Source organism: Rana temporaria, chromosome 2 (genome assembly GCF_905171775.1).
Source record: "Rana temporaria chromosome 2, aRanTem1.1, whole genome shotgun sequence".
NCBI lineage: Eukaryota > Metazoa > Chordata > Amphibia > Anura > Ranidae > Rana > Rana temporaria.
In genome coordinates, this window is record NC_053490.1 from 210,234,119 (window position 1) to 210,256,506 (window position 22,388).

At 41.7% G+C, this 22,388-nt stretch overlaps 1 protein-coding gene across 1 annotated transcript in view; it reads right to left on the bottom strand.

Annotated features, from left to right (window-relative positions):
- Positions 1 to 14,880: 14,880 nt before the first annotated feature.
- Positions 14,881 to 22,388, bottom strand: part of MGAT4A (alpha-1,3-mannosyl-glycoprotein 4-beta-N-acetylglucosaminyltransferase A) — a 134,461-nt gene continuing 126,953 nt past the window's right edge. Inside the window, exons 14-16 of the mRNA XM_040336338.1 lie at positions 18,632 to 18,698; positions 16,114 to 16,226; positions 14,881 to 16,027 (exon numbers count right to left, since the gene is read on the bottom strand). Coding sequence (XP_040192272.1) covers positions 15,998 to 16,027; positions 16,114 to 16,226; positions 18,632 to 18,698 — 210 coding nt within the window. The 3' untranslated portion in view covers positions 14,881 to 15,997. The remainder of the gene's footprint in view (positions 16,028 to 16,113; positions 16,227 to 18,631; positions 18,699 to 22,388) is intronic.

Genomic DNA, 22,388 nt, shown 5'->3' on the forward strand with positions numbered 1-22,388 from the left:
ACCCACACCACCAAGTGACATATATGGCAAATAGGTGACCCTCCACCGGAAATAAGAGGCCGCTTACCAGAGGGCAAGCAAATCAGACGTTTGGCTATAGCCCAGCCGCGGCCTTTAACTCCTGGGTGAATCACTGCTAAGCCCTACTCCCATTGAGAACGTCTTGTGATGACGAAGCGCGTCTGAGAGGCCACGCAGTGACGTCACCACGCAGAGGAGGAGGGCTCCTTGTATGCCAGCCGGCATTTGTTTGGATTTATACGCTGTTTTTAAACCTGTGTTTGTGAGTATATCTCTCATTTTTATATAATAAATCTTTTGTGAAACGGAGTCACGCTATGGTACACCTCTCTTTCTTGTCCTAAAAACGATCGAATCGGAGCGGTCTTCTATTGAGTGTCTGCTGTTAACCTCTTCCATCCCGGGTCCCAGGGAAGTTAAAGCCAAATGTCTGATTTGCTTGCCCTCTGGTAAGTGGCCTCTTATTTCCGGTGGAGGGTCACCTATTTGCCATATATGTCACTTGGTGGTGTGGGTTTAGGACACTATCTACAGGATCTTATCAAGGAGAACCCTATGACTAAGTGCTACACCTTGTCCTTCTACGGATTTTCTCCAAAAAGAGGGATTTATGGTGTAATATACATGCATATTGACTTTAATGCACCAATCCTCTAGGAGTTTGTCAAGAAATTTGTAATAATTGTGGCGCGGCTTTTCTGTTTTTGTTATTATCTGTGTATCGCACGCCAGCTGCTGCCTTAGTGGGTCTGTTTTGGGTATTATTAGTGCAGTTTTTTGTTTTCCATTAGTACAGTTACATTAAAATTCAGTATACGAAGGATCAGAGGGCTCTGCTCATTAGATCTTACAGTCTGGAAGAGAGGGTCAAGTGAAACAAAGGGTAACAGCTGTGGGGGTGATCAGATGGAGAAAATTAAAATACACTTGTTAGGTGTGGGTAGGCTAGGCTTCTCTGAGGAGGAGGGTTTTCAGGGATCATTTAAAATCTAATAGAGTAGGAGATAATTGGGCAGATTGGTATAAGGATTTCCATAGGATTGGAGAGGCTCTGGAAAAGTCCTGGAGGGGAACATGGGAGGAGGTGATGAAGGAGCTATAGAGCAGGAGGTCTTGAGAAGATTGAAGAGAATGATTAGGTTGGTATTTTGAGACTAGGTCAGTGATGTAGCTGGGGGAAGAGTTGTGGATTGCTTTGTAAGTAGTTGTTAGTATTTTGAATTTAATTAGTTGGGTGAGCGGAAGCCAGTGGAGGAATTGACAGAGAGGAGTAGCAGACACAGAGCGATTAGTAAGGTGGATGAGTCTGGCAGCAGCATTCATGATGGATTGAAGGGGGGGGGGGGGGGGGGTTAGACTATGTAGAGGTAAGCCATTGAGGAAGGAGTTGCAGTAGTTGAGGCGAGAGATGACCAGGGAGTAAATTAAGAGCTTTATTGTGTCATTTGTTAGAAAGGGGCGTATTTTGGAGATGTCGAGGTGGCAAGATTTGGACATGGGGCTTAAAGGAGCGTTCGGATTCCGCCTAGGACCTTGGCATGCGGGGATGGGCTTATAGTTGTGCCATTGATTTTGACAGAGCAATCGGGAAGAGGAACGTGGGGGGAGGAAAAATAAGTTTGGTTTTGGATGGATTAAGTTTGAGGAAGTGGTGTGACATCCAGACTGATATATCTGATAGTAAATTAGTGATACATGAGGAGACTGAAGGAGTGAGCTGAGGGGTAGAGAATTAGGCCCGAGTGTCGTCGGCGTAGAGATGTTTTGATGTATTTGGTTAATTTTAAACTGAACATGAATGCCTTTAAAGCTGGGCATTGTCAGGACAGGATCTGCCAATTCTGAGTGAAGTTGTATGCTTTAGGACTTTCATACTTACCTATAATTCAATTATTTGTGTCACTGACCTGAGACAAGCATCTGTAATCTAGGTATCCTGACATATGCTTATTTCTGTGAAATCAACAATGGAGGCTCCTGCTGTTGTCGTGACAGGTTCCTTTCAATAGAAGAATAGAGTGCAGCTACAAGCAAGCCCTGGGTTACAAACGCCCAACTTACAAACAGAGGGAGACAACAGGAAGTGAGAGGAAATCTACCCCCAGGAAAGGAAATTCACTCCTGTAAGAGTGCTCATGGGAAAAAGGTGTTTCCACTGAAGCTTAATCACCAATCCTCGTTCCACAACAACCCACATTTTTTAAAATCCAATTGTCATTGGGATAGAAAGTGAGGTTATATCTTCTAAATAGGGACATAGACCGCAAAACAAATATTACAGGGTGCCTATGCTATCCAAAAAGCTTAAGATTTGATTTTTTTTTTGGCTAGAGCTACACTTTTAAAAAAAATGTACCTGTTCTGACTTGCATACAAATTTAACTTAAAGGGTCACTAAAGGACCTGGTTGTCTGTTTCCTTTGGACCACAGTACTGGGATCTTCTAGTTTCGTTTTCAAAACCCTCACTTCTCTATGGCTCTATACAGCACAGAGGCAGGATAACATGCAAAAACGAAACTGAAACTACAGGTACATTATATGATTGTTTTTTATCTATTTTTAATTGTTTTTAAAAAGGAATCAGTTAACTATTATGGGGTAGATTCACGTAGAATGGCGTATGTTTGTGCGGGCGTAACGTATCCTATTTATGAAAAAATTGTATGGAAACCTGCGCTAGGATATATGAGGTTATAGGCTGCTGCCTTCCTAAAAAACTGTCCCCTAAGGGGCAGGGATAAAATATAGATATAGGGTAGGATAAGTGGCGCTGCCTAAGAGTACACCTGCTGTGATGTGGCCCTGGAGGTGTAGTATCTAACCAGGGATAGGTGTCAAAAATAGCCCCAAGGGGGGTACCTGGGTCTCCAATAGACCAACAAAGCCTAAGGAGTATGATCCGGTGTCCCACAGGGGCCAATGAGTCTGGGCTTGGAGAGGCCGTCAGCTACACTTAAGTGCTCTGCTAATGAGGCGCATAAGCTAAAGAAAATGTGCTGCTAGACAGTAATTATACATGTATCGATGTGTCCCTAATAGAAAAAAGGGACCTCACCCTAACAGTAAATGTATTCACGGTACAAAAATATCAGCAGTAATATGACAAAGGTCAGTGTCAAATGCAATAAAGACCGGCATCAGTGTTGCGACTGCAGTCTAACCACATATGATATAGAGACTGCTCCGTGCTGCTAAAATGTTAAGGAAATTAAATGAAAATAAATGCAGAAAATCCTGGAAACAGTAAGTATAAATAACAACTAAAGTCCATCCATGTCCACTAGTCCTTACACATAGGTAAAAACATATATAATAAATGGAAGAGTCTTGGTGAAGCGGAGTGTGGCAGATGAGGTGCTCCTACAACAGAATTCGGCGTGATCCCGGTGCTCCCCTCAAGTTTCCCCACTCACCAGAACGAAGCCCCCTCTTGGGGTAGCATGCATATATCGGGGAATCCTGTGGCTGCTGATCCGCTCCGCTGCTTCCTCTCTTTTCCAAATGGATGTGTGGGCTGTAAACGTTCCCAGTTTTCTATTTTCTTAGTTCCTCAAAAAGAAAAATCGGGGGCTCCAATAGTGTGATATAGCATGAGACCTTGGTTGCTTAGATAAAATCTCTGTTTATTAAAATAATGCCATGCAATAGCCTGCTGGAGGGCAAGCCGCTGCACATAATACAGACAGTAACAATGTCCCCGAATCACACCTAGCGAGAGGTGCACAACTATTGCATAAGTAAAAAATAGTGGTAAACTAAAAAATGAATAAACAAATGAGGACCGTAGTCTACTGAGAGCCGTACTCGTGGCCAATGGAAGCCGGCGTGTGAACAGCGCTAGTTGGCTTGTCTCAGAGACCAGCGTGTGCTTGCTTGGTGGTGGCGTGCGTTCCAGCCGAACCACCTGACGTACACCCGGAAGTGACGTAGCACGTGACGTAGCCTGACGTACGTTTCGAAAATATTGATCGTCTTCTGAGGCATGTCAGTGTTGCGTCTGCTGGTATAATTTATGGGAATCGCCAAGCCGCATCGGACCACCCACCCAGGGACTCGTCCAATCATTATACCCTAATCTCGATCCTCGATTTCTAATAGGGTGGGAAACATACATGTAAATGTGAACCCCTGGAGTTAGATAATCGCGGCACGGCGTGACCCATAGATATAACCTAAATAACAAAACTTGAAGGGACTGTAAATTAACTGTATATACAGCGGAACGCTGTATAGTGGAATATATTATGTATAGATGGGAATGAGTGTTCACAACATCCCACTAGGGATGGGGCCAATTGCATACCATGGGAATCATAGATGTATTGTTACCATGAGAACGAAGGTGACAGCTAGCGTTATGCTTGAAAGTCAGTACAAGGGTGCCCTTACATAGGGGATGCAATATATCTGAAATCTCTGCCCTCTGGTTGGTCATAAATAAGGAGTGGGCGTGGTACTAAAAAAAAAAAAAAATGATGAATGACTCAGGAGCCACAAACGTGCCAGGGAAGCCATTGCATATATAAAGGCTTAAATGCCTCTTATATAAAATCATGTAGTGTAAATGACTAATAGATGTGTCCATATATATTAAAAATCCACTGGACTAGTGATAGGGTGTACAACATAAATAATACATATTAGTGTACGTGAATCAGTCAAATATGATGTTTAGAAAAATCAATGTAGTAACCCTGCATCTCCAGCATAGGTATAGTGTATGATAAGTGCTAGGCTAATGGGCCCTATTCAGCATAAGTGTATGCGTATTATCATGTACATAGGTGAATGTGAGAGCCAGAATATGAACATTCCTATTGAAAATAATACAAAGAAAAGTGAAAAAATGTGAAATAAATAAAAATTCCCATCTATACATAATATATGCCACTATACAGCGTTCCGCTGTATATACAGTTAATTTACAGTCCCTTCAAGTTTTGTTATTTAGGTTATATCTATGGGTCACGCCGTGCCGCGATTATCTAACTCCAGGGGTTCACATTTACATGTATGTATCCCACCCTATTAGAAATCGAGGATCGAGATTAGGGTATAATGATTGGACGAGTCCCTGGGTGGGTGGTCCGATGCGGCTTGGCGATTCCCATAAATTATACCAGCAGACGCAACACTGACATGCCTCAGAAGACGATCAATATTTTCGAAACGTACGTCAGGCTACGTCATGTGCTACGTCACTTCCGGGTGTACGTCAGGTGGTTCGGCTGGAACGCACGCCACCACCAAGCAAGCACACGCTGGTCTCTGAGACAAGCCAACTAGCGCTGTTCACACGCCGGCTTCCATTGGCCACGAGTACGGCTCTCAGTAGACTACGGTCCTCATTTGTTTATTCATTTTTTAGTTTACCACTATTTTTTACTTATGCAATAGTTGTGCACCTCTCGCTAGGTGTGATTCGGGGACATTGTTACTGTCTGTATTATGTGCAGCGGCTTGCCCTCCAGCAGGCTATTGCATGGCATTATTTTAATAAACAGAGATTTTATCTAAGCAACCAAGGTCTCATGCTATATCACACTATTGGAGCCCCCGATTTTTCTTTTTGAGGAACTAAGAAAATAGAAAACTGGGAACGTTTACAGCCCACACATCCATTTGGAAAAGAGAGGAAGCAGCGGAGCGGATCAGCAGCCACAGGATTCCCCGATATATGCATGCTACCCCAAGAGGGGGCTTCGTTCTGGTGAGTGGGGAAACTTGAGGGGAGCACCGGGATCACGCCGAATTCTGTTGTAGGAGCACCTCATCTGCCACACTCCGCTTCACCAAGACTCTTCCATTTATTATATATGTTTTTACCTATGTGTAAGGACTAGTGGACATGGATGGACTTTAGTTGTTATTTATACTTACTGTTTCCAGGATTTTCTGCATTTATTTTCATTTAATTTCCTTAACATTTTAGCAGCACGGAGCAGTCTCTATATCATATGTGGTTAGACTGCAGTCGCAACATTGATGCCGGTCTTTATTGCATTTGACACTGACCTTTGTCATATTACTGCTGATATTTTTGTACCGTGAATACATTTACTGTTAGGGTGAGGTCCCTTTTTTCTATTAGGGACACATCGATACATGTATAATTACTGTCTAGCAGCACATTTTCTTTAGCTTATGCGCCTCATTAGCAGAGCACTTAAGTGTAGCTGACGGCCTCTCCAAGCCCAGACTCATTGGCCCCTGTGGGACACCGGATCATACTCCTTAGGCATTGTTGGTCTATTGGAGACCCAGGTACCCCCCTTGGGGCTATTTTTGACACCTATCCCTGGTTAGATACTACACCTCCAGGGCCACATCACAGCAGGTGTACACTTAGGCAGCGCCACTTATCGTATCCTATTTATGGTACGCCTCCGCAACTTTTACAGGCATGTGCCGTATTCGTAGCCCTGACCCGACCCGACATGATTGATGTTTTTTCACGAACGGCGCATGCGCCGTCCGTGGAATTTCCCAGTGTGCATTGCTCCAAAGTACGCCGCAAGGACGTATTGGTTTCGACATGAACGTAAATGACGTCCAGCCCCATTCACGGACGACTTACGCAAACAACGTAAATTTTTCTAATTTCGACGCGGGAACGACGGCCATACTTAACATTGGTACGCCGCATATACGCCTCATATAGCAGGGGTAACTTTACGCCGGGAAAAGCCTAACGTAAACGGCGTAACTGTACTGCGTCGGCCGGGCGTACGTTCGTGAATTCGCGTATCTAGCTGATTTACATATTCTAGGCGTAAATCAGCGTACACGCCCCTAGTGGCCAGCGTAAATATGCAGTTAAGATCCGACAGCGTAAGAGACGTACGCCGGTCGGATCTAATAGAAATCTATGCGTAACTGATTCTATGAATCAGGCGCATAGATACGACCGGCCAGACTCAGATACGACGGCGTATCTCCTTTGTGAATCTACCCCTATGTCTCTATACCCTGTAAACAGTAATTTGAGCAAAAAAAAAACATTTCCTTTACAACTCCTTTAAGAACTAACCTACAGAGCCTATCTTGTTTGTAGCCCAAGGACTGCCTGTATTGGGTATACATGCTTTACAAATATGTAAGATAAAAACAAAAAAAGCCATACAAAAATACTTTCCGAGTAGCTATTCCTTTTTATAGTGCTCTGTTGGCATACACATGTACAAATAGATTCCTAATTTACTTATTGTCAAGAGCTTGTATTTATAAGAGGCATAGTTAATTTAATTTACCATGAAATATACAATATTAGCTGACACAGATAAAACTGCATGTAAATACAATGAAATTATTGATACAGGAAAAGTGCTTATAAAAGTGAAACGACATGAAATCATATTTGATCTGCATAGCTAAAATTGATGACTCCAGTCATAACAAAAAACAAAACAATCAATCACTACTGAGTTAAAGTGGAACTAAACCCATCCATTTAACCGTTTAACCACTTGCTTACTGGGCACATATACCCCCCCCCCTGCCCAGGTGAAATTTCAGCTTCCGGCACTGCGTCGCTTTAACTAACAATTGTGCGACGTGGCTCCCAAACAAAATTGACGTCCTTTTTTCCCCACAAATAGAGCTTTCTTTTGGTGGTATTTGATTGCCTGTGCGGTTTTTATTTTTTGCCCTTTAAACAAAAAAGAGCGACAATTTTGAAAAAAATACAATATTTTTTACTTGTTGCTATAATAAATATCCCAATTTAAAAAAAAAAAAAAACACATTTTTTTTTCTCAGTTTAGGCCGATACGTATTCTTCTACATATTTTTGGTAAAAAAAAAAAAAAAAATCGCAATAAGCGACTGGTTTGTGCAAAAGTTATAGCGCCTACAAAATAGGGGACAGAATTATTATTTTTTACTAGAAATGGCGGCGATCTGCGATTTTTATTGGGACTGCGACGTTATGGCGGACACATCGGACACTTTTGACACATTTTTGGCGCCATTCACATTTATACTGCGATCAGTGCTATAAATATGCACTAATTACAGTATAAATGTGACTGGCATTGAAGGGGTTAACACTAGGGGGTGAGGAAGGGGTTAAATGTATCCCTGCATTGTGTTCTAACTGTAGGTGGAGGGGGGGTGACCGATCTGTGTCTCTATGTACAAGAGACACAGATCGGTCTCTCCAGAGACAGCACCGCTGTCTCTGTGTAAAACGGCAATGAGAGATGATCTCATATGTTTACATATGAGATCATCTCTCATTGGCCGCACAGATCGCATCGCAAACGGCCACTCTGATTGGCCGTTCGCGGCGATCTGTAATTGGCTGTGTCCAAGGGACACGGCCAACACAGAGTTTCCCCGCTGCGCGCTCTGGAGCGCGCGCGGGGAACGCCCAAAGGGGCGGACGTCAATTGACGTCCTGTTGGATTTTGGGATCCGCGCTGTAGCCGTCATTTGACTATAGTGCGGATCCCAGGAGGTTAACAAAAAAAATTAAATTTCCGTCACGTTCCAGGAATGTAACCCTCCCATTACCAAAGAAAACGGCCCACTGGATTACAGGTGGTCAAACAAGCATATGTCCGCAGCGCCACAAAACCAATTTATTGGATCATAGATGGCTGGGTCTTGTAGACTCACCAAATAGAAGATCATAGGTGCATACATAAAATACAAGAAAAGCAAAATGTATTCCTACAAAACAGCCAGGGTGCTCACATTTTGTCAGATAAAAACAGGCATATCAAAGGCTGCAGTCTGTCTGACGACATTCCATTGGACGAAACACTGCGTAGGGTGGAGCTCTGACATCAATACACTGTCATGTGTCGACTGCGGCCATCTTTGTGGTTGGAAACAAAAGCTATTCATGACAGACTGCAGTCTTTGATATGCCCGTTTTTATCTCACAAAATGTGAGTACCCTGCCTGGCTGGTTTTTAGAAATAAATTTTGCCTGGTTTTAATACTACACCACGAGGAGTTGCCTTTCTTGTATTTTATGTATGCACCTATGATCTTCCATTTGGTGAGACTACAAGACCCAGCCATCTATGATCCAATTGAAGTGGTTTTGTGGCACTGTGGACAAATGCTTGTTTGACCACCTGTAATCCAGTGGTCAGTTTTCTTTGGTAAGAGGCCCGGTGTGTTGATGTCTGGTGGAGGATAATTTAATGCTCATCTGATTGTGTCTTTGTTTACACCATGGGTGATTCCAGCTTCCTTTCCTGAACAAGGACTTTACTTTAAACACTATGGACTCTTACCTTTAATTTTATGCTACTAGCGCGGCATACATCCATTTTTTATGCTTTTTGTCACCATACAATTTATGCCAACTGCTTCTGGAGTTAAAGAAGCCATTTTAGGCACTAATATTTTGTTTCTTAACTCCTTAAATAACGAAATAAAAAAAAAAAGAACACTTTTGCCGATAATGCAAATTCAATTATCAGCATAGTTTCGTCTGAAGAAATGCATGAGAAATAGAAATGCTTGCGCATCAAGAATCAGAAAGTACAACCTGTGCACACAGATGTCTTCATGTTGGGCTGGGATAAGGCTGCTGCAGACACAAAGGCCCGGATTCAGAAAGGACTTACGCCGGCGTATCTTTTGATACGCCGCGTAAGTCCACGGATGCACCGTCGTATCTATGCGCCTAATTCTCAATACAAGATACGCCTGAATTTTGGCTTGATCCACCGTCGTATCTTGGGCGCATATTTACGCTGGCCGCAAGGGGCGCTTCCATTGATTTACGCGTTGAATATACAAATGACCGAGATACGCCGATTCACGAATGTACTTGCGCCCGTTGCTGTAATCAACGCCGTTTACGTAAGGCGTAAAGTTATTCCACCTAAAGCAGGGGTAAGTCATGTTAGGGTATGGGCGACGGAACAGCCGTCGTATTTTACGTTGTTTACGTAAGTCGTACGTAAATGGGGCTGGGCGTAGGTTACGTTCACGTCGTAGGCATTGAGCCGGCGTATCCTAGGGAGTATATGCAATGTGATTCTGAGCATGCGCCAATTCATTTGCATGGAGTCACGGTTCATTTACATGTATCACGCCCTCCTTCAACCTACTTTGAATTATGCGGGCTTACGCCGGCCAATTTACGTTACGCCGGCGCAAGTTTGGGAGCGAGTGCTTTGTGAATACTGCTCTTGCCTCTCAAAGTTACATCAGTGTAGCGCATATGAGATGCACTACGCCGGCACAAAGATGCACCGATCTATGTGAATCTGGGCCCTAAAGTCTAAAACTGGTCATTACTTTTTATTCAACGCCCTTCCTCTCTTCATTGACTTTAATTAACGCTCTACATATACTAACCTGCCTGACCCACTGCACTTCTTTTAGATCTTTAATAGTGAGAACAGATTGAAAGGCCAATCCGTAACAGCAGCTAGGCATAGTTTCAAAATCTTTCATATGTTTAAAATAAAGCATAAGGGAGGCGCAATCTAGATGCATCATATTCTATGTCCCATGTCAAGCACAGAGCCCACGAGCCAAATCTGGCCTGCCAAGCTTTGCCATGTGGCCATCACAACCAGAAAGTGGCAGAACTCCATTCCACCACCTCTGGCTCTCACCCTCCGCTCCCCACTGTCACTTGTAAACACAAAAGGGACAGCTTTGCTCTCAGCGGCTCCTAGAACTAACGGATTCCTTAATGCACACAGGGGCATGGCAAGGGCAGATCTCCAGAATCTGAGAGAGAAAATTATCTCCCTGCCAGGCGAGGCAGAGCTGCCTACACAGGAAGGGGTTGGGGTTGCACACTATGCATAGTGCACCTCTAAACCCTGTACTCTGTACATAATGCACTCCTGAACCCTTCACTCTGTATGTAGCACACCCCAGATACAACTGCCCTTTGAGGGCAACCATAATGCTGATGTGGCCCGCAATGAAAGTTTGACACCCCTGCTCTAGGTCATATAGGCAATAACTAGGTGTAAATTACAAGCCATGGTAAGTCACAGAGCACATTTGTACACGGATATCCTTTACTGTAGTTTGAACTGTTTTTTAAAGTTTAATAAATATAAAATGAGGACGAAATCTACAAATTGAATTTTCTTTTTATCCTCATTCCTGCTTTTTATCAATAAATAAAATTATCGTTTGACTTGAGGACCAGTTTTATTAACAGTAATGTTAGGGCCTTTTTTAGACCTTTGCAGTGTATTAATTTGTGGCATGTAGCATATTAATGTGCATTACATTAAAGTGGTTGTAAACCTTAGACATGAAACATTAACAAAGAATATTCCTCTATAGTGTGTATGTAAGTAGAGGGATATGCTTTGTCTCAATTAAAAGCACCAAGTGCCATTTCAGTCTGCTTCTTCATTCATGAATCACTTGTGACAAGTTTTCCTAAAACCAAGAGAAAAATGGTGATGGGAAGGAGATCTAGAAGATTGACAGCCTCGGCTCTGTTCCTGTGTGAAGGAGGGCATGTCACTTTCCATCAATCAGCTCTCAGACCTCTCCTCATGGAGCGTAACTTCAGCTTTCAGCCCTCTAATTTTTCAAACACTCAGACAATCTTATAACTTCTGGACTTTAAAAGGATGTAGAGAAGAGAATACTGCAGATAGCCATGTACAACTTATGTAGGAAGATTTGTTTAATCTCTGTGTATCACCTGATGTGAGTCCCTTCACTGGGTATATGTAAGGGTTTACCATCCACATTAAGGCAGCCCGTGTTTTGAATGGGCTGCCAAGGCATGGCAATAGACCAAGGGAGCCAAGTCCATATGTAAAACTGGAGACACTGGTTGGGGAACATGGGTCCAGCTTGCTGTTACACCTACAGTAGGCCACAAGGACTGAATATATGGTTAGGGCGAAGATTTAAAAATAAATGTACTAAAGCGGAGTTCCTACTAAAATAAAAAAAAATAAAAGTCAGCAGCTACAAATACTGCAGCTGCTGACTTTTAATAATCGGACACTTACCTGTCCCAGGGTCCAGCGATGCAGGGTAACGAAGCCCAGCTCGTCTCCCCCTCCCCTCCGCAGTGCTAGCATCACTACTGTTGGTGCCCGGCTGTGGCTTCACAGCCGGGCACGCACTGCGCCTGTGCGAGCCGCGCTGCACACCGTGATTTGCCAACGCAATCATCTGGAATCTGTGACACGTGTCCCAGATGATTGCTGAGAGGGAGGGGGAAAGTTGAACTTCCTTCTGGGGCCACGGTTCCCAGGGAGGAAGTGGAAGTTCAATTTTTTGGGTGGAACTCCGCTTTAATACTAAAATAAGACACTCTGTCAGACAATTATCATGATCCTCTGCCTGGTCTTCATCTACTGGCTTTTTAAATGATGTCTTTAACTATACTGCAATATATAGAGAGAGCTTTTTAGAGATTAGATTGGACTTCATACCTCTTGTTAAATGCTTAGCAATGGCTCCTGTACAGAGTTTACTTACATACACACAAAATAGATCTATACAATCCAAGACGATAGAAACTGTCATTAACTGAACTTACCTTGACTTTGAATTATTTTTCATCTATTTTTAAATGTATAATGGACATATTTAATATATTTATAGTAGTATGTATACATGGATATATTATAAAAGGGATAGAGGGGCTACATGCTGAGGGACATTTTTTAGTTTAAATTGTCTTTTCGTTGTCATTCAGAGAATCTTCCGACTCTGAACTCACTAAACTCGTTTCCATCCAATGAGATGATGATCCTTCCAGAAGAATGGATCTGGCCACCATTTCCCTACATAATTTTACTGGGTGATCTAGAATTGGCCTATAACTTTAGGGATTAGGCATTGTGAAAACTGTAACTGGTTTTGATTCATATTTGCACACATCAGTGTGTTTATTCTGCATACAGATGAAAAAAATGTTTCACAGAGCTTTGCAGTCCATAGCTGAACATGTAATTGATTAAGTAAAATTACAGCTTGCTATAAGGGCCACATGTCCATCAGTAAATTACATGCAGTCTGCATTGGGGGACTGTTTTATCTATAGGTGATCATATAGTGCTTGAGTCAGGCCAATAATTTTCCTCTCTCTCATCAAAGTTGTAAAGTACCCTAATGCCGCGTACACACGGTCGGAATTTCCGACAAGAAAAGTTTGATGTGAGACTCTGGTGGGAAATGCCGACCGTGTGTAGGCTCCATCTGACTTTTTCTGTCGGAATTTCCGACAGCAAAAATGTGAAAGCTGGTTCTCAAATTTTCCGACTGGAAAAGTTCTCGTCAGAAATTCCGATCGTCTGTATGCAATTTCGACTCGCGAAAAAACATGCATGATCGGAATCAAGTCGACGCATGCTTGGAAGCATTGAACTTAACTTTTCTCGGCTCGTCGTAGTGTTGTACGTCACCGTGTTCTTGACGGTCAGAATTTGGTGTGACCGTGTGTATGCAAGGCAAGTTTGAGCCGAAATTCCATCGGAAAAAAATCCACGGTTTTCTTGTTGGAATTTCCGATCGTGTGTACGTGGCATTAAGGTTCAAACAACCTCTATAGCTTTATTTTGCTTGAAGAAACACAGGTTAGCCATCATAGAGGTACATACAACATTGATGGAAAGCGACCATTCCACATGCAAAACTAGAGGCTTTATGAATTGTCTTGGCTCCAACTTTCCCACAATCCAATTTTTGTCTTAATTCCATACTCACTAGTATAATGTATCTCTGTAGCGACCAGCACTACTGGAGCTTGATATATGTACACTGATAAAAAAGCATCTCTATAGAAATCAGCAGCCTTGGAGCTTGCTACATGGATGGCCTTGATGTTTGCTACATGTGCACTGGCAGAAAATATCTCTATATGGACCAGCATCCTTAAGCTTGGTATACAAATAGAGGCAGAAAGCAGTCTTGGAGCTAGGTACATGTACACTTGCAGAAAGCATCTCTATAGAGACCAGCAGCCGTGGAGCTTAGCATATGTACACTTGCAGAAAGCATCTCCAAAGACACCAGCAGCACTAGAGCTTGGTATATTTGTACTGGCAGAAAAGATCTCCATAGAGACTAGCAGCCTTGGTGCCTGGTAAATGGAAAAAATAATCTCAATAGAGAAAAGCAGCCTTGGTGCCTGGTATATGTACACTGGAAAAATAAGAGAATACAGCCTTGGTGCCTGGTATATGTACACTGGAAAAATAAGAGAATACAGCCTTGGTGCCTGGTATATGTACACTGGAAAAAATTATCTCAATAGAGACCAGCAGACTTGGTGCTTGCTATATGTATACTGACAGAATTCATCTTCATAGAGACCAGTAGCCTTGAAGCTTGCTTCATATACATTGACAGAGAGCATCTTTAAATATACCAGCAACCTTGAAGCTTGCTATATGTACCTAAACAGAAAGCATCTTTATACAGACCAGAAACCTTGGAGATTGCTACATGTACACTGACAGAAAGCATCTTCATACAGACCAGAAACCTTGAAGGTTGCTACATGTGCATTGACAGAAAGCATCTTTATACAGACCAGCAGCCTTGGAGCTTGCTATATACATACTGACATAAAGTAGGTCTATAGAAACCAGCAGCCATGACGCTTGATGCATTTCCAATGGCAAAAAGCATCTCTATCGAGGCCATCAGCCTTGGATCATGCTGATCGTGTACTGGCAGTACATTACGTCTTTACCGCCCCCTGCCCTTTTTTGTTTTTGAAGCAGAAGGGCCATAATTCAACTCACTATTGCAATGATGTCCAAACACTTTTTTTTTTTAATTAGGTAAATGTTTTACTTGTTTTTCTGGTTCTGTGACAAGACAATGGCTTGGGATAAAAATGTAAAAGTTAATTCTGATCTAATACTGCTAGAAAGTACTAAATTTTCCATTAGAATTATGAATTGGCATTGATTTGTATTTTCTCCCCAAAATAAGAAAATACAAAATAAAATGAGTAGCATCAATTGGCGTTAAAAAAGATGACTGTAAATAACATATTTCCCCCTATAGAATCAATGCTTACATCATATATACAAACAGATGTGACAACAGAATACATATGAAATCTATAATTAATAATTAAAACATTTTACAACACACAAATATGTTCTCTTAAATCTTAAATATATTAGCTCACTGTGTGTATTTATATAACTTTATAGATTTATTTCCCTGATTATCTACAAAATACAAATTAGTAAAACAAAAAATAGATTTTTTTTTCATTACATCCCACACATAATGCATCTTAGATGTTTCAGCTATGATATGTCTAGAGCACATCTTGCTAATTCATTCAGTAATTATTTATAATATACTACACCTGCTTATATAATGCCATGAGAGTGTATTGCAGGAAGGCGACCTGTGGCCTATCAGCTGTGGCCTTTGGCTGAGAAAGCATGCTGGGAAATGTAATAATGCCACAGCTGGAGGTCCCCAGATTACCTAGTGATTGACTGTGTCAGAGAGAAGGCCTTCCACCCACTTTGGTTACCATACATGAATGAACAGGTCAATGCCACTTGTGTCAGCACGGTGACGTTATACCACACATATACTAAGACTCTTTTGTCAAAGTTGACTACAGCAACCAATCAGGTCCACCCATTTATTCTATTATATAGAGAACAAAAGGGGAATCACGTCGGTTACATGAGCAACACAGACTTTGTCTAGCCATTAGACACATTGATAAACAAGGCCTACTGACTACCGATGGAATGTATATGAACTTATCTGTACTTTAACTGATTTAATGGCAATTGAAAAGCGTGGTGAAGACTATGGCTGCTACTGGTAGGTAAGTGTTGAGTGGATTTTTTTTTAAACGGATAGATACAATCTTTCAGCTACAGCAGGTTCCACAGAGGTAGAGTTGAAAAGAAACACACAAGAATGGAATTAAGGTGCATGCACGTGTCTCTATCAGGCAGTGATGATGAAGGGGTGGGAGGCCACCCATGACACTTCTTTGAATAAAGTCCTCTTCTGACATACAAGCATCAGTCAGTCTGAATCTTCTTTATGTGGATCTAGTATAAACAAAGAACATAGGCATTAACCACAAACAAATAGAAGGAGCTTGACAGTAAGTGGTAAACTTCATCTTGCCACTGACCTCATTGAGAATAATCCACACAGCTGAATTCTGCAGGACTGAAAGTCGGAATGCTGCAATTGGGTTTAGACTGGGATCCAATGGTCCTTCTGCAACTCCATCTTCAAATTTACCTAGTAATTACAGCAAACAGTGAGAAAAGGGTGTTTTGACATTTACACAAAACATTAGAAAAAAATTCTACCACATACAGTATATCTAAAGACAGTTATGATTTGAATCCTTGTCTATCTGTCTGTCATCTATCCGATTGGGCAGATTTCCCTTCGCTTCCTGTCCTGCAGACTAAAAAAGTAAACGTGAGGAAGTCTCCCCAAAGTGAGGTAAAATAGACTCTTATGCCGCGTACACACGACCGTTTTTCCTGTCATGCAAAAAAACAATGTTTTTCGCGACGTGATTCGTCGCGATTCCTCTCAAGCCTGCCTTGCATACACACGTTCATGAAAAAAAAAACATTCAAGCAAAGCGCGGTAACGTACAACACGTATGACGGCACTATAAAGGGGACGTTCCATTCAAATGGCACCACCCTTTGGGCTGCTTTTGCTGATCCTCGTGTTAGTAAAAGTTTGATGAAAGACGATCCGCCTTTTTTTTTTTAGCCTCATGCTTTTCAGTCCGTTACAGCGTGACGCATTTGCTATCCCCATTACGAACGCTATGTCTCATACTTGATTCTGAGCATGCATGTTATTTTTCCCCTCGGAAAAGCAAACACATCAGCGGTTTTCGTGACGACAAAAAATAGAGCAGGTTCTAATTTTTTTTGCAGGAAGTTTACTCGTCGAGAAAACTGCTATGGAGCATACACACGACTGGTTTTCACGACCAATCTAAAAAATGGCAGTTTTCTCGTCATGAAAAAACAGTCGTGTGTACGCGGCATTAGGCCCCTTTCACACATACGGACCAATTGTCAGTTTTTCATCCATCCTTTGATGGATGAAAAATGGACATCAATGAATGTAAACAGATGATCATCAATTTACATCAGTTTACATCTGCATCCATCAACATCCATTATTTTTTAACGGATCAAAGCGCTATTTCCGGACACCAACATGGCAGCAAACTAGTGATAGAGCTCCGCCTATTGACCACTCCCTCGGGACCACTAAATAGCATAAAAAAAGGCGTATTTAGTCACCTTCCAATTCTTCTTTTTTTCCCTCATACTTCAACGCACCAGTAAAGAGTAAGCAGTATTATGTCCCCACCTCTGCCTCAATGCAGTATCCGTCTGGGTTTAGCTTCTCCTAGAATGCAGTCACAGCACTCAGGCTGCTAAATGTGCTAATTAGCCTGGGAGCCCCTTCTGTGGGTATTGATGGGGCCTGCAGTGTTTCCTCACTGGGAACAAAATTGTCATCATGTGTTTGCAGTTTGGGGGGCCAGCTATTTCATTCCTTCTCTCTTTTGGTCCCTTGTACCACACAGGGTTGCCTTTCCCTTTATTTCTGTCTCCCCATATATGTGTTTTCCTTTTACCTTGTCCTTCATTCATTCGTTCATTCTTTCTTGGCTCCTTTTGTCTCCATTTTTAGATTTTTGTTTTGTCACCCTTTTGCTTGCATGGGCAGGGATCCTTCCTGCACGGTCTGGGGCATCCATGGCTTCGCTATAGGGAGAGAGCGGCCACCCAGTGCTTCTTTTATTTACCAAGGCTGCACATGTGTGTTGGAAGGCTGGGCACCATCTTGGTTTGCCATGCTTTTTTTGCCATCAGTGGATGGGGGAGTCCTGAGGTGTCTCTCGCTATCCCTGGACAATTCAAAAGGCTCAGACTGCCTTTGTTTTTTGGGCAATGTACAGCCTCCTTGATTTGGACCCTGGCTGTGACTACTTCCTGGTCTGAATCAGCAGGCTTCCCTCCACTGTTTTTTTCAAATATAGAACCCAAAAAAAAGTTTCCTTTTTTTGTCTAAAACCCACTCTCTGTTACTGTTTTCCCTTCAACTAGCTGTACTATTTTCCTCAACCATGAGTGAAGCTGGGTTCACTCTGGGTTTCCCCGCATCCAATTTGCATGTCAGAAAATTGTGAAAGGCTCTCTATGGAGCCGGTTCACACATCTCCGTTGCTCGCTGATCAGATCCAATGATCCGTGAGCTTTAGATCTGATTTTTTTTCTCAGGGGTTCCCTGAGATCTCAAACTTTTTGCCAATGGTTCCCCGAAGGCAAAAAGGTTGAGAAACACTGTTGTATACTATAATAATATATGACCATCCAGCTGTGCTTGGAGCTTACTACTTCCTTCTGCTGGTCAATAGTTTCTAGTAAACCTAATCAACATTTCCTTGACCACTGTTTTTATAAATGTATTTATCAAACGTATCTGCTATTTTGTGACAGGCTGTATTCAATACCAGAAGCCACATCCAAAAAGCTGACCATGCACAATTCGTTTTTTTTTTGTTTTTTTTCAGCCAGCGGGCTGGGAATGTGAATTGCAGCATTTCATTTTTTTATTTTCGTTGACAACAGAATTCTGTGTCAATGCATAACAAAACTCACCTATTCTGAGGAAACCATCTGACAGAAGCTTGTCTTTGGCATTCTTTCTTAAATCCAAAATTTCTTTCTAAAAACAATCATAAGCATCCATTAAACACTTTAACAACTTGACTATTGTTGAACTATGAGTTAGTTACTGAGATCCCTTTTCCATTCTGACAGGCGGTTCACGCAGGATTTGCACTGGAACGTGCTGCGTGTTCCTGCGCGATTCACATATGGTTCAGTGTGGTGTGTTTTGAGCCAATTCAGTTTAAATGGGATCAAAACACACTGTAACGAACCAAAAGTGGTTCATGCACTACTTTTGGAAGCTCACTGCAACCAGATCACATGGAAGTTCGATCCAGTGCAGGCAAATGCACTATGTTTGTGACCTGCTTTTGATGCGTCATTAACTTAACAGTGACATCCACTGCAGATTCCACCTTGAAAAATTATTTCATTAATTTAGCTTTATAACAGACTATTCATTTCAAATTTCTCCATACTATACTTTAGGTTGCGACTTTGAAACGCTCAGCAAAGTCAGGTTTAGAAATAGTGTAAATGTCAGCTTTGGCCAGTTGCTCATGTCCAGTGTTTATTGCTTAAAGCGGAGGTTCATACTGCTGACATCTGCAGTATGCTGTTTTTTTTTTTGTACTTATCGTTTTATCAGCCGTTGTTATCCGGCTCCGAGCGGGGATTCCTTCCGGGTATAGGCATTCCTAAGCCAAGCGGAGTTGATTGACGGGCTGCTAAAAGCGTCACGCCTTCCGAAAATACCCGAAGTGACACTCGGGTGTTTACGGCGCCTGCGCAGTCAGCTCTACACGGCAGGCGCAGGCGCCATAAAACACCCGAGTGTCACTTCGGTATTTTCGGAAGGCGTGACGGGCTTTAGCAGCCCGTCAATCAAATCCGCTTGGCTTAGGAACGCCTATTCCCCGCAGAAATCCCCGCTCGGAGCCGGATAACAACGGCTGATAAAACGATAAGTACACAAAAAAAAAAAAAACAGCATACTGCAGATGTCAGCAGTATGCTGGATCTAATGGCAGAAAGTTGATTTTTGGGTGAACCTCCGCTTTAAGATCAGTGGGTCAGTAGTTTCTCAGACTAAAATAATTACTGTGGTATGTGCAACAAAGAGTTGAATAAGTTATATAAAAAAATCTTTATTAAAGAGAATTAATTGGTAATCTTTAATACAGTTAGTTAGTTAATTAGTTAGCTAGTTAGGAATAGAGTGTAATAGTAAATTCTCAATTATAGTTGATTATGTCTATGCAGTTGTGTGTTTTTTTGCTGTATTCCTTGACCAAAGGGTTCATCTATTACAAAGAATGCAGGTCTGTGACCCTTTAGCTTGAAAAGGTCACTTCACAGTCTTTTTTAGCATACTATTTTATGTTTCTGTCAAAGTATTTTTCAGGTAATGTCAGCTAAAAACCATACATACAGTGGGTATGGAAAACAATCACCCCCCTTTAAAAAAATAAAATAAAATGTTGTTGCTTTGTAGCTTGAAATTAAGACAGACATAGTTTTTGTTTTATCCAGCTGTCTTTACTAGTGTAACTTACAACATCCAAGTGAAAGATATAACACCAACTTGTTAGAAAAACAAACAAACAGAATCACTGAATTGGAAAAAGGATCACCCCCTTGTCAGTATTTTGTTGAACCACCTTTTGCATTAGAATGTAAATAATATGAAGTGGAGTGGAATTTTAAATGTGCCTCAATGGAGTTAAAGAAAATGAATACATTTCACAGTAGCTTATTTAGAAAACATAGAAAAAGTTTTATTCGCTATCCTTGGATGGAGTTATTTAAAACAATAGATTGATCACAGTTGATTACAAATTACAATTTGTTACTGTTTCTTTGGTCCAGGGTGTGTGGATCCTGGGAGTATATCATAGATGAATGAGGCCTACGTGTTTCGCGGGTAACCCCGCTTCATCAGGGCCTTTAAACTGTCACACAAAGAGATTGATAAATGAGTAAATGGGTCAGTGTTTTAGAGAACATAGGAAAATGAAACCCCTATTTTAGGGGTTTCATTTTCCTGTGTTCTCCGGTTCGGACTGGAGAGGTTGTCCCCATGAGCTCCCCAGGCTCTTGTGTTCCTCCTGGATCGTCATACCAATTGCACAGTTTACAAGGTAAAACCGATATACATTTCATTCTTTAAATCAATACAGATACGGAATTATACCGCTTATTCTTTAAATGAGTCTTGAAATTATGAAACACAGCTGAGCACTATGTAAAACCTCCTGTAGTAATGCATGCGTTACTGTAATAAGTGATTGAATGTGCTTGCACTATTGTATATGCTTTATGCTAATTTCATTGTGCATTTTTATGCTGTAAAAGATGCAGCCTTTATTGGTATTGTATCCCCTGGTATTTTCTTTGTTTCAGGAACAAAATTGTTAATGTATGTTTAAAAATTGTTCTCTAAAACACTGACCCATTTACTCATTTATCAATCTCTTTGTGTGACAGTTTAAAGGCCCTGATGAAGCGGGGTTACCCGAGAAACACGTAGGCCTCATCTATGATATACTCCCAGGATCCACACACTCTGGACCAAAAAAACAGTAACAAATTGTAATTTGTAATCCACTGTGATCAATCTATTGTTTTAAATAACTCCATCCAAGGATAGCGCATACAACTTTTTCTATGTGTTTTAAATAAGCTACTGTGAAATGTATTAATTCATTCATTTAAATGTACCTCCATTATGGTACATTTAAAATCCCACTCCACTTTATATTATTTACATTCTTATATTTTGCATGGACGGTGCCTCCATGGAGTAATAGTTATCTCATGTGTGCCCCCATATATGACACCTTTTGCATTAATTACAGACTTTAGTCTGTTGGGATATGTCTCTACTAATTTTGCACATCTAGGACTTTGCAATATTTGCAGAAATGCTCAAGTTCAGTTAAATTTGATGGTGACTGTTTGTGGACTGCAGTCTTCAAGTAATTCCACAGATTTTCAATGGGGTCTAAATCTGGGTTCTGACTAGGTCATGCAAAGACATTCACCTTTTTCTCATTCAACCACTGTGTGGTAATTTTTGCTGTGTGCTTTGGGTCATTGTCATGTTGGAAAGGAAACCTTCCCACTGACAACTTTCTGGCAGAGGGCAGCAGATTTTCCTCAATAATTTAATGATATTTTGCCCCATCCATTTTTCCTTCTATCCTGACAAGTGCTTCAGTCCCTGCTGCAGGGAAACACCCCCATAACGGGATAATACCACTCCAAGCTTTACTGTAGGAATGGTGTTCTATGGATAGTGAGCTGTATTGGATTTCTGCCAGATCGTTTGGTGTTCATGCCAAATAATTACATTTTATCCTCATCTGACAACCTTAAACGCACCTTCTGAGACCACATGGAAAAGGGTGTTATGGTCAGATCACATCATAGCATATCATGAATGCATGCATATCCACCTTATTTTGCCACGTATAACTTTCACTACCAGCAACAAACGCAGCAAAAAAAATAAAAAATCATGCACCCTTTTAAGTTTTCAGCCTTTTTTAACTGCAAGCTTTTCCACACGGTTTTCCACATTTGGGGTGCCATTAACAATTTATTAACTGCTTGCCGACCAGCCGCCGGTTATACGGCGGCAGGTCGGCTCCCCTGCGCGAGAGCCCGTAGCTATATGCTGGCTCTCGCGCAGGCCACTACAGTTAAAACACACCCAGGGAACATACTTAACCCCTTCCCCGCC